The 18,492-nt window shown below is 43.9% G+C and overlaps 2 protein-coding genes across 2 annotated transcripts in view; both read left to right on the top strand.

Moving 5' to 3' along the window:
- The window catches only part of TTLL10 (tubulin tyrosine ligase like 10), a 23,935-nt gene extending 20,179 nt beyond the window's left edge, over nt 1-3,756 (top strand). The window contains exons 12-13 of the mRNA XM_019470720.1: nt 2,369-2,462; nt 3,461-3,756. Of these exons, the coding sequence (XP_019326265.1) occupies nt 2,369-2,462; nt 3,461-3,756 (390 nt within the window). The remainder of the gene's footprint in view (nt 1-2,368; nt 2,463-3,460) is intronic.
- An 867-nt stretch (nt 3,757-4,623) lies between these two features.
- Nucleotides 4,624-16,338, top strand: LOC103894785. The gene is made up of 9 exons (XM_009274241.1): nt 4,624-4,712; nt 5,931-6,009; nt 6,539-6,685; nt 7,542-7,628; nt 8,785-8,857; nt 9,520-9,656; nt 12,214-12,300; nt 12,431-12,506; nt 16,226-16,338. The coding sequence occupies exons 1-9, from the start codon at nt 4,624-4,626 to the stop codon at nt 16,336-16,338; spliced, it is 888 nt and encodes a 295-aa protein (XP_009272516.1).
- Nucleotides 16,339-18,492: the final 2,154 nt, after the last annotated feature.

Below are 18,492 nucleotides of genomic sequence, written 5' to 3'. Positions count from 1 at the left end.
GTGACCCTCCTCTGGACCCGCTCCAACAGGTCTGTGTCTTTCTTACGCTGAGGGCTCCAGAGCTGGACGCGGGACTCCAGGTGGGGTCTCACCAGAGTGGAGTAGTGGGACAGAACGCCCTCCCTCGACCTGCTGGCCATGCTGCTTTTGATGCAGCCCAGGATACGGTTGGCCTTCTGGGCTGCGAGCGCACGTTGCCGGCTCATGTCCAGCTTTTCATCCCCCAGTACCCCCAAGTCCTACTTCTGCCCATGTCGGCAGGGAAAGGACCCTTGAGACAGGTCTTATGCTGTCTGTAGCCACCATGTCAACACGTGACAGAGCCCAGTCTCATCATCCAATGCTCCTTTGAAAGCCATTGAACTGCTGCTGTAAGGATGGTTCTACAGCAATGAGGCTACAATAGTAATCCAAGTAGGTGAAAATAAAAAGTATTCAGCAGATGCTAATACTGCATCTAGCACTATACAAAGAACAAGAAATGAGACCTCAGATCCTGGTGTAATGAAGGATCTGGTTGCAGTCGGCACGCTGTTCAAGAACCTATGGAGAAATCCTACTGTTTAAAGTTTTTAAGCCTACCTGTGATGTCTTGACAGAGGAAGTTTAAGATGTGACAGAACATGGAGTTGTACTGGCAGGCTGCAGGTAGCAGTAACCTCTTCATCCCCGAGAAACATCCAGAGCAGCACTTCTGACCAAAGCCACAGGGACTCGTTATTGTTCTCATCACTCGAAAAGCCTAAAGAAAAAGGATGGTCCATGGTTAGGAAGTCGAGGACAGACATTCTGGGTTTTGGTTTCCTTTCTTTGTCATATGTTTGCTAGGAAATTTTGAGCAAGGCACCTGCACGCCAGATGCTAGGAGAAGAACAGGAATTTCATTCTACATGAAATTCCCATGAAATTAGGGATATTCACACAGATATGGTGAATCTTGGCCTTATTCGCTCCACTCTTCCTGAAATAGAACAAAGGGCATTTATTAATTGCCCTGGTTGTTGAGAGGTTAAGAGCATTTAAAAACAGTGAGACATTCAGATAGTACAATAATGGGGAATGTAGAAGGTGAACGGCATCATAGATGTCACAGAGAACTTTCTTCCTCCTGTTTGTCAGTTTTATTTGTTTCAAAGGAGAAGAAACCAAAACCTAATCAAGACAATTATGAAGGTTCATTGAGTTTGTCTGTCAGCACAAAATCTTACGAACTTTTAATAGGAAAAAGAACACTTACTCAGAAGAATGTTTGCCAAGAAAAATGTGTGTAACTTAGGTGCCCTCTGTTGGCATCTGCAAAGCAGGTTTTTTTGAGCAGCTGTTCCAGTTCTCCTCTGGAAGAAGACAAAAAGACATCTCACTGCCCTCACTTACCAGTCTTTTCATTTGTTTAATAAAGTATTTCAAAGAAGCGAAAATTATTGTTGCATTTTATTCTCAGCAAAATAAAGTGCCAAAGTGAAGGCTATCATGTCGCCAAAATCTACCAAACACTTAGGCTTCATTTTTCACAGGTACTGCTTCAGAAAAAAAAAAAAAAGATTTTTTGAATTATTTTTTTAAATCAATTGAAAGGGAGTAAAATTCTCCTGGGGCTGTTACATGATTAAATATCCTTCCTTACAAAACGCTGAATAGTTCCCACATGTGTTATATACACGATGCAGCACCGTATGGCGGAGGCAGGAAGCGAACAGAAGAGTTTCTCTCGCTGTAGGGAAAAGAAACAGTAAACAGAATTACATGCAAGTCAATTGTTTGGTTTCGCACAGATTTGCAACTGGACCATCACATTCTGCGGCTTGTAGCTTCAGACCTTGGCGTTTCGAAGGGAAATGGGGATGAGACCAGTATAGATATGTAAAATCAGTATCTTACATGGCTTCTACCTGAAACTAAAGCTCACCCAGGAAATCATGGCCAAGGGTTCATTGAAAACTCAGTGCCATGTTTGCTTAGTTTTGATCCCATGTCCACCTCAAATCAAAACGATTCCTAGATTCCTTATAACTTTATTTCATGGTATCCAAAAAACTCAACTAGAAATTGTTACGGAAACTGGAATGTTAAGAAACACAGTGCCTTTACACACCTACAGAGCAGGAGTTAATCTAAAGAGCATCAGCTAGAGACACAAAATAACGTGCAGTGCTGTTCTCAAGTATGTAAATGTATGCAAAAAGGGATTTTATTTCATTCATCCAGTCCTTATGAAAATTCTGTCCTGCCTGCATTCTGTGTTACGGGATTTTGTTGGGATTTATTAGTACTCCTACCTCTCAAGGTGTTCACTAAGTCAGTAAAAGGGCATTGCTCTGACTCTGAGGAGATCCAGCCTCGTTTCCTGATTGGCACTCATCTTTTCTAGGTCTGGCTTCTGGAGATGAATGCAAACCCAGCATTGCATACCAACTGCAAAGTCTTGAGAGACATCATCCCAACTGTAGTCTACGAGAGTCTTGGTAAGTGAACAAGTCACAGGGCGGCCAGCAGCAGAAAATCGTATCACTCCATTGCTTGTCAGAGGAAAGACTCCTGTTTATATCAGCTGTAGGTCCAAAACAGTCTTTCAATAAAGATATATTATAAGCAATTTGCAAGGCACTGAAAATTCTAATCCACACAGACCTAGAAAAGCAATGGTCTTTTTAGCCATGCACCCATTAGAAAGAAATAAGTGGTTAATTTTTTTTTGTTATAATTATTTTTAAGAATGTTTTCTTATATATTTATGTAGACAAGGCTAAATCTTAATACGTGACCCTATAAACTGCACCTGCACATTTTTCTCATGCCTGTTGTTCTGAATGTGCAGGAATTTAAGTTGGTTTTTACAGCGTGCCTTACACAGCCGTGGCAGTGCTTAAATGCCAGTGTATCCCACTGTACTTCGCAAATATAGCTGACAACTGTTACGTGAGCTATACAAAGACTGAAAAAAATCCTTACGCAGTCTGATACACATTAACTAGAACTGCTCCTGCCTGGAGGACCAAAATCTCTTTCACGCCTGATTTTCTGTGATATCACTGTACGTGTAAGGAGAAGTAGTAAAGGGAGAGTCTATGTCTGCATGAAGGGTATTAGCAATAGCCTACTTACGCCTACTTTCATAGATACAGTCACCCTCCTGTGCGTATGTATGTTTATTCTGGGGCGCGTTCATATTCTGTACTGCATTGTAAGCAGTTTTACAATTCTTTTCCTACCAATTTCCTGAAATGTTTCTGGTGGAGCTGAAGCTGGCTGAAGTGAATGCAAGAAAAGTGTGGTGTTTGGGTTTTTTTTTTTAAATTGTCTTAATAGTAATAGTCCACGGAGGTCACAGATCACAGGTTGGAAACCACTTCCCCTCCGCGCCCCTCATCCTTCCCGCGCACACAGCTGCTTTGTGCATACACATGACAGCTTGGGTGTATTTTAGCGTCAGAGCCTTTAGTAACCGCATCTTCTTTTCTAGATTTGGTTCTCGAGGTTTTCAACAAGTGCCTCAAAGGCCAGAGGGTTTTGCCTTTAGACACACTCTGCCATTTTGTGCTTCTCTATCACGAGGATGCTGCAGACCTTGGCCAGAAACAACCCTGGAAGCTCAGAACTGGCCTGTGTACAGGCCGCTTTCTGCGGCCACAAACAGGCAGTACCAGCCGCTTCGGTCAGAGCCCTGCCAAAGTGCTGGAGAAGTCTTCCAAGAAGCTCGGTTGCTCTAGAAAAAAGGTTGCCTTGCTGTCCAGAAAGAATTGTCAACAATTGTCCTAACTGTACCGCACGCGCAGCTCTTCGACCATCATGGAAAAACCCTCTGAACCATTACAGAGCAAGCGGGCTTTCACAAGTTCAGGAGACCTAAAAAGAAAATAAAAGCTAGACTTGTATGTGCTGTCCACGTCCAGCTCATTTTCATCTTACATAAACAAACAGGTATCAACTTCAACTGGAAAACCAGTAACTGTTTCTTTAAGTTCTTAGTTCTTCTGCAGAAAGCTTTAACCAGCCAGCCAGAAATTATAGGGAAGTTACAGAAAATGAGACAACTGTTGCCACATTAAAACTCATCCCGTTTAAAAACAATGTTGATCTGACCAGTGCAATCCAGAAACAGGCCAAACTTTCTACATACAAAGTCCTTACACAAAGAGGCAGGGAGAGAAGCTGCAAAGACTAAACCTAAGGCTTAACAGTGGAAATCCCCCACTTCGTCCCATCATTCGTAGCTGGACGTCCAGCTCCCTCACTCATTAGATCCTCTGTGCCTTGCTCATTTAACCTGGTTATATTAAGGCTCTCTTTCATTTTTCGTTTGGTTGAGGTGACAGCCAAGCCGCAGCACATACTTATGGTATCAGGCCCCCATCTCGGCAGGAAACAATGACGCTTGGGGGACCAGGGAGACGGGGAGGAAGGGAGAGAGGTTTAAAACCAACAGGAAATGCTTCTGCATCTCAGACGCTGCTGCTTCTAACCCAAGAGGAATTTAAATGAGCAGTAAGTTGAAGGGTACATGCGTGTTTCCTTCCCCTCCCGTGCTCATTCTAAGTGACAGTAGTTCAGGCACATTCATGTGATCTTGTGATGCAGCATCAGTTCGAAGCAAGCATCTGTGGAGGGGGGAGCCGGTGACCAAGCATGGGATGCTGCAGCCTGAGCGCCAGGCAGGCTGGGTCTGCAGGAACAGGCCAGGATGAGGTGGAGCTGCTGAAGACGGTCAGGACCAGGTAGGTAGCAATTTTGGGGGCATGTGAAAAAACCCACTCAGCTCCACGCAAACAGAAAGACATTCGGTGCTTGAGACAAACTCAGTGGCTGTATTTACTGTCCAAATATGACTCCCTTAAAGGAAAAGCTTTCTCTTCTTCCCTTTTTCTAGCCAGAATTTACAGTAACGCTAAGTGTCAGACTCACTTAATCTTCTAACTAGAGCCTGCTTACTTCTCCTCAGTATGTCCCCCCAGGTGTCACGGTCTTTTAAGATAGAGGGTCAGCATTTGAGAAACTGAAGGTGGAAACCTTCCTTCCTGCCATGGACGTAATTCTCTCTGTTTTGGGCGGGCAATCACAACTAACTCCTGGGGCTCTGGCAAGCACGGCTCATGTTTTGTCAGAAATTGATGTTTTCAGTCAGACTGTCACATGTCAGAGAGAGATCGGAGGCCTGAAAAGAAGCTCAGGAGGGCTTTAGTCCTGCTTCCACCTCTGGAGCAGCCTCAGCTCTTCCTAAATCTTGCTTGACAGATGCTTGTCTAACCTGTCCTTGAAAACCTCCAGTGATGAAGGTTCTGCAATGTCCCAGGCAAGCCATTGTTTCTTCCTAATAGCTAACCTTTAATGCAGGTAAGGCCATTGTCTCGATCTTACGCACCACAGACAAAAAGAAAAAATCGTTCCCCTCCTCTTTCTAGAGGTCTTTTACATACGTGAAGACTGTTACCATACCACCGCAGTATTCTTTACTTTAGGCCAAGTGTTGAGCTACGTTATACATTTCCTTCCATAATTTCACCATATTACAAGAAACGGTGTTATTCCTTCCTCGTCCATGAAAGCAGGCACACTGAAAGTGCCTTCATCACCCCTACACTCTTTTCTATGCAATGTCAGTGGAAAATTAGGAGTCTAAGTGCTCTGTTGAATTTAGGACCTAGTCTCTGCTTAATGTGAGGGGACATTTAGGGGTATGTTCTCCAAAAGTTCAGGTGTGCTATTCCCTGACATGCCTGCTTTCTGATTCTGCATCTGCTGCATTTTTTTTCCTAGAGTTCACTGAGCTGTTTCCAACCAATATTCCTGCCGAAAATAGCATATTCTAAAATACACCAAATTTCTGCTAGAAATCCATTTGTCTGCTTGCTGAGCATTAATCTCTCTCTCTCTTTGAAAAAATGCAACACATGTAAGTGCTTTTCTATGCCTTTCCATATTCTCTTCCATTTCAGAAAGTGGTCCAACTCAGAAGGCCAGAGTGAGGCATCCCTCCATCCTAAGGACCCTGCAATCCTGGCAGAAACAGAAGATGTGAGTATGAGCAGGGTCATGCAAGCAAAGACTTGTATGTAGAATCAAGGAAGAAATCAGAGGCCTATTTATCTCACCCACCATGGCATTATCCTGATGCGTTATCCCATTACAGTAAAGTGCCAGAGGCTATGACATGCCCTCTGTTTTGAAAGCAAGTGACCAACAGTTCTCTCTGTTTTGAGGCCCAGGCATAGTTTTTCAGCTTTTGTTCTACAATTTCACATGCAAGAAAGTTTGTCATCACAAGTCAGTTTTGAATTTTTTCCTGGCATGATGTTTTATCACCACTGTTGAGAGAAGATGGTCAGAGAGAGGGGAAGGGGTTTAGGCGAATTCACATATATGGTCAACATCCAAATCTCCCACCGCCTGGGCTGCAAAACCACCCCTTCTCTCTTTTAGCTAGTGTTTAAATCATTATTGTTTGGCTCTCGTTTCCATTTTTCCACCTCTACTTGTCTTACTTTAGAGGATATTCCTGGTAAGATTACCAGAAGAAACGCATGCTAATGTTTGTTTGTTTCAGGCAGAAGTACTGTGGGGAAGAACGCGGGAGGAACTAGTGAACTTGTTGATCACACAGCCTATCAGCGGCTGGGAAGGGATGAACATCCACTCTCTTGGGGAAATTATTTGGTCCTCCCTGGTTTTTCTGAGAAGTTATTGCATGGAGGTAATCATCCTTTTACTCTAACCACTGATTAATACCCAAGGGATAAGGTGGAGGTAAATTTGGATTTCATACAGCCTGTCCAAATAACTGTCAAATCCCAGGGCTTGACTAAAGCTACAATTTGTCCTGACCTTTGTTTTCAAGAGTTAATGCTAATACGTTCAACTTTTTTCACCAGTGCCAGCAAAAGCTGAATGGATTTCATAGCCACTTCCTTGAGCAGCATGAATCTTTTCATTCATCCCCCAGGGGAAAAAACAGGGTTTTTTTGTCAGAAGTTTCTTGTATACTTTTCCCCAAAGAGATAAGGACTGGTTATTATGGTTGCAAATTTGTTTGTGTAACGATCAAGCCCTCTCCACAGGTACTGGGGGCGACTGGTAGAAGTGTGATTGCCGTTACCTTGGTTTTGATGGGGTCAGAAGAGGGAAATGAGATCTAGTCTAACTTTGCCATGGATTCACGCCTCTAACTGCACATCACTGTTTATCTGGCTGTATGCACACGAGTAAAACCACCCCGTCTCACAGGAATGCCATGGCCTGGCTTACCAGGGCTCAGAGAGCACATAGAGACTATTTAAGGGAAGATGATATAAAATTACAAAGTACTGACATAAAGCTTCAGTCAAACTGCGACCTAGTGCAAGACAGTCCCGCAGTTAAACACGGCATCGTTCCTAGTTACCAACTAGTCACTAAGCATGACAGCCTATCAGCACTCTGTACGTGCGTTAAGTACTGCATCAGCAGAAGGGAAGGGAAGGTGAAGAGCTTTGAAGAAATATAATTTCCTTTTTCTAAAAAAAAATTGGAAACATTTTGGAGGAAAGATATAATTGATCTTATTTCAGCAGGAGATGTGTGAATGCTACATTGTGCTGTCCTCCTTCCACTTGCTGATTCTTTCAGTGGATCGTACAAAGAAGGCATTTGTTTATGAGGTAAAGCACAAGAATCCTTTTGTGTCTGTTGTATCCATGTTCATATTCAAGATTTCCTAAATACCTCTTTGCTCATAGCTCTAGCAGGTACATGGCAAAAAGAGTACCCACCCTTGGTGCCCGGCCAAGAGGAAGGCTCAGGATGGAGCAAACATTTGCAGGGCCCATCAGCCAAGACAGAGACACTTCACTGAGTTCAGGGGAGCTTTGGCATGTTTTCTAGCACAGTAGCTCACAATTCTCCATTTTTCAGCTTACTTTGAACAGGGGAGGGAGTCTGCTCCAGGGATTGAAAAGGGAGTGCCAGTTTCTATTTATATGCCTACTTCTAGGATCTATAATGTTAGCTGGCCTCTTATCATTTGTTTACCCGGGGAGAGGGACTGCAACTCTGTAGGAGCGAGCTAAGTGAACAAGGCATCAACCAGGAGGTATCGAAAGAAGGTCATAAGAACAGACATGGTGTACCAAGGAGAGACATAATCCAGAATCCATAGCCGCCTTCAGCACAGCAATGTCTCCTGATGGCTGTCTTTGGTATATGCCTGTGGATCCTAAATGTGAGAAAAAAAGAGCGCCAAACTGGGAAACTTCGTAACTACAGAAAGAAGGTCCTTGATCTGTATAACACTGGAGTCGATAAAAATCTTAAGTCCCTCCATCAGTTAGGATTGGTGGTGCAAGAGGACACAGAAAAGAAATCGTCAGTTTATGAAATACAGCATCCAAAATGCAAACTAGGGCCTCTTTGTCCTGAACATGAGTGTAGTCTTCTAGCATGGTTTGGGGCGTGGGGCAGGAATTAAAGAGGGGGAGGCTGCAAGGCAGATGCAATTCCATCTAGTTCATACAAAATACTTTTCAACACCAGCCTTGGACTATTGGTGGAGCTCACCCCTATATCTCAGAGCACTTTATGAAGGGGGACAGTCATTTTACAGGTAGAGAAACACGAATAACCCCCCGATTTCCTATGTCTTCAGCTGAGCTGAATGTCATCCCACACAGACTTCTGTAAGTCAAAGGTTCGAAGGATGGGAAATTCTTTAGCCTGGCTTGCAGAAAAGCATTCCGCTGTACATCAGAGGGACCGCAGTGGGACGCAAAGAGTTTGTTGTTACCAACCAATTTCTAACACAACTCCCTACCCTACCAGGGTCTCCTTCCTCTTGCTGGGATGCGTCTGAGAGAGATTGCGAGTGCAATCAGCCACACATTTGAAATTTCTGGTAAGCCTGTTCCGCAGTTCCTGAAGGGGCCTGTGATAGTCACAAAGCAGTGATACCCATGCTCTAGCCTTCAAGGACTGGCCTACGTGGCTAGAAGATGAGAGGGGCTATGCAGCCGTGAGCAGGTCTATTGAAGAAGGGACATGCCTCCTCTCCAACATTCAGCCATGCTGGAGAATATGCCATGCCTTTCTGGGCTGGACTCTCACATGCAGCATATGCTATAGTTGCACAGAGGGATGAGACACGGAAGGAATTCAGAATCTTAGTTTTTGCAGGTAGACACAACTGCTGCACAGCCTTAAACCAAGAATGCCTTAGGGTTAACCAGAATTCCCCACGTGCAAGGCAATATAAATTATAGGTTCCCCTTTACTCTAATTTTCTACTTAAACTAAACAGGAGGCAAATGCTGATGTCTGCATTTAGAACAAGGAAGCTACCTAATTGTGCCAGTGCCACCCCAGTACCTGCCATCAAGAACAACGCAAGACAGACACGAGCTTGTTTCACCATGAGGTATCAAAGCACAGGTGGAATGTGGCTATAGAGAAAATGAACGACAGAGTGGAGGGGCAGCACACAGAATTCACCCGCTAGGCTCAAAGGCAGGTCGCAACCACCCTCCCTCAGACCCAGGGCCCGTATGTTTCTTTGCACAGGGTCCATGATAGAATCCAGGCTCATCTGCTGCCAGAATTCAGCTGACTTCGACATGTGGGTTCAACACCTCCAGCACCAAATCAAGATGGCAAACGCTCACTGCCCAGCCTGTCCCAACAATAATATCTCTTTTCTGGTGAGTCAATGCAGAAGAGATGTGAAGGGAATGGGATGAAAATAGGAAACTGTGGCAGCTTTGAAAGCGAACGGGGTTTTTCAGGGATTTTTAGAATGCAGGCTGGAAATGAACAGTAGTGTTACTTGAGGATGCTGTTCTAGGCTGTGGCAAGTAAACTTGCTACACGCAAATTTGCAACTGCTACTCTATGCTCAAGAGAGATTTTAGAAAAATTACTGGTCGTTTTTGTTCCTGGGATGTAACTACTCCGCCGGTAAAAAAAATTACATTTCCTTTCAGTTACAGTCACAAAATAAAGACTTTTTGATACATGCTGACTGTCGCACAAGCGACACACTGCACGCTGCAACATCCACAAGGGTCACAAGATGGCAGGATTACACTGCCATTGGAAACACCCACACAGCTGTGCCTTGGGGAATTCACAGACAGCAACGCAACGAGCCCTCCCAAAGCTTTTGCCCATGTCGTGGTACCCTCAGGTTCCTGAAGGGTAAAAGTCAGCTGGAAAGCCAGCTTGTCATTCCCCGCTCCCCAGTGTTATTTACTAACAGTTCTGCTAAGGTTTCCCCCTTTTTAAACCTCCACTCTGCTTGTCCTTGATGCCACCCCTGGAAACATTCCAGGTCAGGTTGGACGGGGCTCTGAGCAACCTGATCTAGTTGAAGATGTCCCTGCCCACGGCAGGGGGCTTGGACTAGATGACCTTCAGAGGTCCCTTCCAACCCAAACCATTCTATGATTCTAGCATGGCACAGACTTTAGGGCGACACTGTACCTTAGCTGTGTCTAACAGCATGCTTGTCTTCAGTTTGGGGGAAGAAAGTGCAACCCAGACTACCCATCCTTAAGAGCTGCTGATTTCTGATGTTCCCTACGGTTCACGTAATTGTTTGTAGCTGGTGCATACAAGCTCATGTTACAGTAGTTAGCTCAGGTGGTCCTGCTCTAAGGATTCAATATAGATTGCAGCAATCCGTCCAGGACTCAGCCCAGCCCTGCACACCGTGAGCCCACATCGAACCCCAGCCCCCTGTTAGCTGGACAGCACTACTCTGAAGGAAAATATCCCCCAATAAAGGGACTTGAATGCCAAGCCCAAAGTGCTTTGAACTAAGACGAAATTCGAATTCAAATCAAACCAGTGTCTCGGACAACCTCTTCTGAGAGGGAGAAGGAAAATGAGAACTTTCCCTTTTAATAGCTAAAGCTGTTCGGTTGTCTCACCTGCTGCTCATGAAACGACAGTACACATGATTTAGTTCAAGTAGGTAGGAAACCCACAGCTAACTAGGAACTTCATCATGGGTTTCCCAATTTCCAAGCATATATATATATCCTAAATACCTTTCTTTCACCACCCTATAACCCTGAAAAACATCATACTTGTAGTTTTATCTCATTTTGCTCTGTCCCCCCAAAAATGAAGGTGCCGTGTGACGAACAGTGGAAGAAAAGGGAGCTGATGAGACATCTGTTGTGTAACACCATTCTGAAGTGGGAAGGAAAACCTATTCAGCATCTGGGAAGGATACAGCATTTGACCATGGTGCAAGTGGCTAGTGGCTGCATGGGGGTAACGTACAACATATGCCACTCTGACATGTGGGTGGCTTTAAAAAGACGGGAACCAGTGAAAGTTTAGGCTCACGTGGAGCTGATGCTTAAAGAAAAGGAAAGAAGAAGGAGAAAAAAAAAAAGGCTAATTATGTCAAAGTCCCACAGTATTAAAGAGACAAAAGGAAATGCAGTTGTTTCTGAAAGATAACCCTGAAAAACATCATACTTGTAGTTTTATCTCATTTTGCTCTGTCCCCCCAAAAATGAAGGTGCCGTGTGACGAACAGTGGAAGAAAAGGGAGCTGATGAGACATCTGTTGTGTAACACCATTCTGAAGTGGGAAGGAAAACCTATTCAGCATCTGGGAAGGATACAGCATTTGACCATGGTGCAAGTGGCTAGTGGCTGCATGGGGGTAACGTACAACATATGCCACTCTGACATGTGGGTGGCTTTAAAAAGACGGGAACCAGTTGAAAGTTTAGCTCACGTGGAGCTGATGCTTAAAGAAAAGGAAAGAAGAAGGAAAAAAAAAAAAAAGGCTAATTATGTCAAAGTCCCACAGTATTAAAGAGACAAAAGGAAATGCAGTTGTATTTCTGAAAGCTGCTTCTGACAACGTGTCCAAACAGTTGCACTCAACTTCCGAGGGAGTAGAGCTGGGAGGGATAGTCCACCCCTTTCCAGTCACACAGCAAGATCAACATTTTCTAAACGTTTCCTTGCAGATGTGTGCCTGACCTCTTCTAAAAAACCCCCTCACCACTTTGTGATATCCTATCAGCCTTCTAAGCAATGAATATCCAACCTGAATAAGAAATACAAAGAATAGTATCCGTGGCTGGCGCAGGAGCAACTGGGTGCTGCAGACAGTTCCGAGTTTTGGTGTATTGTCAGTCATTAAACTTCATATTCTGCCTTTGACCGAGATGGATCCACTGAGTGGAAGTTATTGAACGTTTTTGCTGTCTCTAAGATGCCTCTTTTCCACAGGACTCTGAGGAACGACTGCTGATCCTGTTTCCAGAAGATCTGCTTTTCCTCTCTGTGGATGAGGACAGAACTGCAATCACGTACAAGGTAACAGGAAATCCTGGGCAAATAAGTGAAGAACTAAAAGGAGCTGGAGCTAGTGATGAAAATGTCTGACTAGCAAGGAGAAAAGGGGGAAGCCAAAGGAAAAGCACCTTTTTTCTTTTCTTCTTTGAAGGGAAGACTCCCCCTAACTGGAATCCAGGCAAAGGAGAAATCTGCTCTGCTGGGCAGGTTACAGTTTGAAATTACAGGTACGTAACTGAAAAAGAAAGATGAGAGCTATGAAACACGGGAGGTTCTGTCTGAACGTAGGGAAACAGTTTTTTACTGTGAGGGTGACTGAGCACTGGGACAGGTTGCTCAAAGGTTGGGGAATCTCCAACCTTGGAGATACTCAAAAGCTGTCTGGACATGGTCCTGGGCAACCGGTTCTGGGTGGCCCTACTTGAGCAGGAGGGTTGAACCAGGTGACCTCTGGAGGTCCCTTCCAACCTCAACCATTCTGTGATTCTAATGAGAAACTGAGCAACACTGGTGCTCAGGCTTGCCTTGAGGATGGGTTGTCTTCCCACAAGGGATAGTCTCTGTGACTTTCCTTGCTATAGGCTAATAAACTGTGTGTCGTGGCAAACTTTGCACACCTCTCCATCACCAAACTTTTTCCTGCTAATGCCTTGCAGGAAGCCTGACAGAACCAATCCTTATCACCTGTTCCACAGCAGAGGATTATGAAAAATGCCTCTTCTACCTACAGAAGGTATTTTTCAGAGAACTTTACTGCAGCAATATCTCTTTTCAAGCCTGGGACTTTCCCAGCCATAGATTCATCTAAGATCTATCATCCTCCCAACTTTTCTTCTCCTTTTCCACAAAAGACTCACCTGAGTAGAGAGTTGTCTTCAAGCCTATCTTTCTCCCGATAAGACTCATCCATTTGGCCAGTAAAATACCAGTGGATATTTAAAAAAAGAAAAACACTCTGTCAGCAGGGGTTGAATTTGGGTCCTCTTAGGCAAAACACCTACCTACTCTAGGACTGAAAGACTGATACCTAAGCTTGCTGATACTCCACTTGCACTGATTTCAATGGAAATTACATACTGAAATAAGCAGAACTACTGAGGGAAGGAAGCAGGCCACCGGGCTCTATTTCATGAAGCTAGAGACACATTATGTCACACTACCTCCTAAAATACCCATGAGTGCACTACCAGCTTATGACCTGGTTCCCTGGAAGTTACAGCCATGTAAACAGGAGTTAGTTCCAAGTAGGTCCTTCAAAATAGGACCTTATCAGGTTCTAGTTTTCAGAGTCAATCATTTTTTGTTGGCCAGCACATATAGCACACCCTACACAGTGGACAACCCTATCTTGGCTCAGAGGAGAGAAAGGTGAATCAGGAGTGGATGCTTTAAAAGCAGAAGAGATGTTGGGCTCTGAGTATTTCTTAATCAATATGGCTATTCTATAGTTGAGCGTGGCTATGTTTATCTAGTGTGTAAATTCTTGGCAGATTTAGGATATTCATGTGATGAAAATATCTTCCAGCCAGAGAAAATCCTTGATCCTCTGACTCTCCAGCCACCACCAATCATCCCTAAGAAAACCCGGCAGCATCAGTAGGACATTAGCATGCAATGATGAGGAGGCATGCTGAATACGATCCCAACAGAAACTGAAGAAGCTGCAAGAATGAGTAAGAATAGACTGGAAATGGGAAACCAAGCTGCGCTCAGACTGAGAGGTGAATAATGGTCTGCACAGGAACTATTCTCCACTGGCTGCTGTTTTGAATGGGCCACTGGAATCACTGTAGGATCTTCTGATTCTGATCTCAGCTGTACATATGCCTCAAGGAGAAATCTTTTTCAATTTTCTTACTATATTTATTGCCTGTTTCTTATCAGAAAAAGAAACATTGTAAAATACCGTGTAAATACTACAAATAAAACCCATTCACCTGAGCCTAAACCATGTGTAGAAAACAGCATTCAGGTAGCTGTTGGTTTGGAGAGCCACTGCCTTCCTTTGAAATGGCAGGCATAGTGCACTTCTTGATGGTGAACAGCCCCTTTTCTATGGCTTTTCTTCCCTGCCCAAATCAAGAAGGAATGTTAATCCTGGAAGTTTTCACAAACCAAAAATTGTTTCCCCAAATACTCATTGCTGTCTTCTACCCTCCAAGAAGAACAAACCAAAAACCTCCAGGTTGAATCAAATCTATTAATTTTGACGATTTCAAAGTATTTAATTTGGATTTTGAACACCTTAAGAATTTTTTCCCCACTTTACATACATGTAGCACTGAAGAGGAAGCATTGCTACAAACGAAAACAACCAAGCGTTTAATTCCAAACAGTTCTCAGTTATCTGAAGGTTAATCATCCAGGCTGCATCCATGATATAGCTGCAAAGTCACCTGAACAAGCTTTGTGTGGTCCCACGATCCCTGATCTATCCCAATTTTTCCTTTATGCAGCCTACGCTGGCCACGTGTAAATCAAGAAAACAGACAGCTACGTGTACTGCAAAAAAAATTTCAACAATTTTAGAAGGAAAAAAAAAAAATCTAACAAAGGTGTGACCACAAGCACCGTAAATAATGAGTCTCTTTTCCTGAGGCTTTTAAGAACTGAACACCTCTGCCGGGTTGGGCTGAAACTAGGCGATAAGTTGAAAAGTTGTTTGGAAAAACAGGTGTGTAATCACACAATTGCTTAATTTCCCTTTCCTTGGGAAAGGCGACAAAAAGAATTAAGGACAGGAAGTCCCGTGAAAATATTGTTTTACCTTCTTCAGTTTCAAAACACTAATAATTTGCAGGAATCATGCGCAGACGTGGCAGCATAACAAAACACTGTCTGCACGTACCCTTCGTTGCCTTCTGTTTGAGCAAAACCTCTAGCACGAGAAAAGCCGTTTCTATACCTCAAGCATTTCTCTTATCTTCTTATCCTTGTGAAAGTTACTCTTTCGCTCTTTTGTGCAGCTAAAAGATGAAGAAATCCCCAGAGCTCACTGGGGCCCCAAACACCCGTGATCATTATTTATGCATGTAAGCGAATGACTATATAAAAGGGTATCGCCTTATTCTCCTAACTGCTGCCCTGCATTTCCTAAAACTGTGTGGGAAGGTCTTTCTCTGAATCTGAACAGCAAGCCACTTCTAAGCATCAAACATTGTTTTAATCAAAGTTTAAAACTTTGTGTGAAGAGTGTGAAGTTTCATAAACATTTACACATAGAGAAAATCCTGAAGAACTGTAGATCCAGAAGATTTTTTTTTTTATTAAACTTTTGGAGAAGGTGCACAAAAACAAAGATAGAAAGATAACGCCTCTCCTCTGCTAGGTGCCATTCCCCTGCCCTGAAATTTTGCTGTCATACCTTTTTCATTTTAGAAGTCAAACTTTGAGAACACAGATCCAGATTAGAAGCACAAAACGCTAAATGGCGACACTGGATGTGGCATCAGGAAAACAATGTACATTACTCAGAGAAAAGCTGCTAAACTTGGTTCTAACTTCAGAGCTAGGTCACTGGAAGATCCCAGAACTCGCAGCAATCGGAGGTTCCCCTCCTGAAGGCCGGTTTCGGTTCTCACTATGCCAGCCACCTCCCCCTTCTACGGGGGCAGGCAAGGGAGCTTCAGGCACGGCTAAGTGGTGTCAGCTTCTAAGAAATCACAAACCGTGTTATATTAGTAGCTTCTTAAAATTTGTCAGTGGTGTTCTTTTCTAAGTATTATTAAAGCACATGTGCTAAAAGAGCTGGCTCTTAAGATGGTGAAAGATTTTGCTGACCGGGTCTGAGACACTCGACACACCCTGGCAGCGTGAGGCTGTCTCAAGTAGAATGGAAAGCAGAACGAAAAGGCACGCTTTTCAGCATGTAGGAGACTTCTTCCAACTCTGTTGTATAAACAGAATTGTTCAGAAATTTCTTAGATAAGCGCTATCCGCTTTTCAGAGTCCTCACTCATATGGAGGCTGCAGCGGGACACATCTGTGCGCAACACTGTTTTTATCTACCGTTTCCTCAACGAACAAAGGCAACAGCGCTGGCTGCACGACAGAGGTTAACAGCCGGGCAAACCCCGTGAAATGCTATCACAGTTGAACGCAGAGCCCTCCGAGTCCGGGAGCAGGCAGCCTGCCTCCGTGGAGAAGGGGTGCAGAGGCATTCCCCAGCCTCACAGACAGACAGACACCACCACCACATCCAACCCCAAGACATCACCCGAGGGTTGCTTCTCTTACAGCCAAAGACGGACACCGCCAGCAGAGCTCCACGTCACCAGCTACCCCAGAGCCGAGGCTGATCGGCATGACCCGATGGGCAGACAGCCTCCCCTGGGCTGCGACACCCAGCCCGCACCCGCCATGGGGGAGAGACACAGCCCTCGGAGCGGCAGCTACCTCTGTCCTTGGCCGCTCGGCGGCTGCAGCAGCGGCGGCGGCAGCACAAACCCAGCTCCCACCCCCGGCCCCCGATGCCCAGCCGGACGGATGCGATCCACGTCCTTACCTCTTGGATGGATTCAAGGGTGCGAAGTCAGGGACAGCATGAAGATTGGTGGTGAGGGCAAACTCTCCCCAGGCTGCTATGACAAAATAGGCACCTAAGAAAGACTCCCGCTAAATGGCAACAAGTCTTTACTCATCACTGGCAGCTCAAGAGCTTTTTTTACAATTAGATTCCTCAGCTCATAGGACAACTCAAAGACAAGCTTAAGATAAGTGCTGGACAAATCCTAATAAAACACAGACTACGTGCTACCAACTGTCCCACAAAAAATTGCATTTTTTTCCATAAACAAGCTTTTAAGCTTCACCTACGTATCGTGTAAAACAGTTAAGCCATAATTTAATGTTGTCGTTTTGGAGTCTGCATATTTGCCTTTTTGTTAGCACTGTCAAGGAACACTTTTTTGTTTTTTTAGATATCACCATATATCATATTTTAACTATTTACTCATGACAATAACTTTAATGAAACGTATTTCTGAAATTGCTTGATCACAGCCTCTAGAGAAACTTTGGGATATTTTTCAGGGATCAGGGATTTTTTTTTTTCTCTTTTGAACAGAGATTAAAGCAAAAAAAAAAACAACATCACAGACATTTAATTGGATGTAAATGATTCGAGGGAGAAGCCTTTTTTAACCTACAGTCCATATACAGAAATCAAGCTGAAGTTCAAATCAGAACTTGAAAAACCCCATAAACTCTGGGATTTGAGCTGAAAATTCAGCCATGATCTGATTCAAATATTACAGTAATTACACACTGATAAAATAAAGCTATCATTCTTTCTAAGTGGAAACAAATATTGTGTTTTCTTACAAGCTCACTGTTCTGAGCCAATAGCTTTCATTTCCTTTGATGCAAAGAACAGCTCTTTTACTGAAATTCTCCAGGGCTTAAATGATTCACACTTTGGGTTTTTCCCTTTGACTTGGAGCTTTAAGAAGTCAGGAAATGGGTTGCTTTTCCCATCATTAAGCAGCCGTACAGTCAGGTGGTTAGGTAAGCAGGAGGTGGGACCGCTCTTCAAGGTAGGCATAAAGAAATCCAAAAGGCCACTCTGCAAATTTCCAGTGAATAATATGGCTCTGCTCATCATGTTTCAATATTAAGTGGCAGTAGTGCCGGCTATTCAACACCCACAGCCCAGAAAGTCTTGTGCACCTCACCAAGGTTTGCCGCCTGTTGCCAGAGGCACAGACTTCCACTAGACACTCAAATCTCTCATTCCTCAAATAGTAAGCTCTGTTGCTTTTTTTTTTTTTTTGCCCAAAATGTTGCTGCTTCTCTGCCATTGTCAGGAACGGAAAAAATCGTCAGCCAGAGTTTCCTGATATTTTGGTAGTGGGTAGCTGAAAAGCTGGTTTAGCCACCAGCCAGGAAACGTTAAACCACTTGCTTAAAAAGGGAAAAAAGCGCAAGTGCACCAATCTAAAATTCAATGAAAGAAGAGTTTGGCTGGGGGTACATTGCTGAAGTAGCCAGAGTTCTGTAAGAGAGGGGAAGTGAATTGGGAAAGTAAAACTAAGTGCGCTCAAGAACACTGGGACAACCTAAAGAATAAAACTCTTCCTTTCCAATTTGCTTAATTATATCACATAGGCACTTCATTCAATTTTCAAGTTTATTTTACCTTTACAAGAGGTCACAATCAGAAAACTTGTTGAAAATATTAAAAAAAAAAAAAGAAGGGTTGTCCTGGTTTCGGCT

Source organism: Aptenodytes forsteri, unplaced genomic scaffold (genome assembly GCF_000699145.1).
Source record: "Aptenodytes forsteri isolate BGI_AS27 unplaced genomic scaffold, ASM69914v1 Scaffold16, whole genome shotgun sequence".
NCBI lineage: Eukaryota > Metazoa > Chordata > Aves > Sphenisciformes > Spheniscidae > Aptenodytes > Aptenodytes forsteri.
This window is presented reverse-complemented; position numbering and strand designations above follow the sequence as displayed.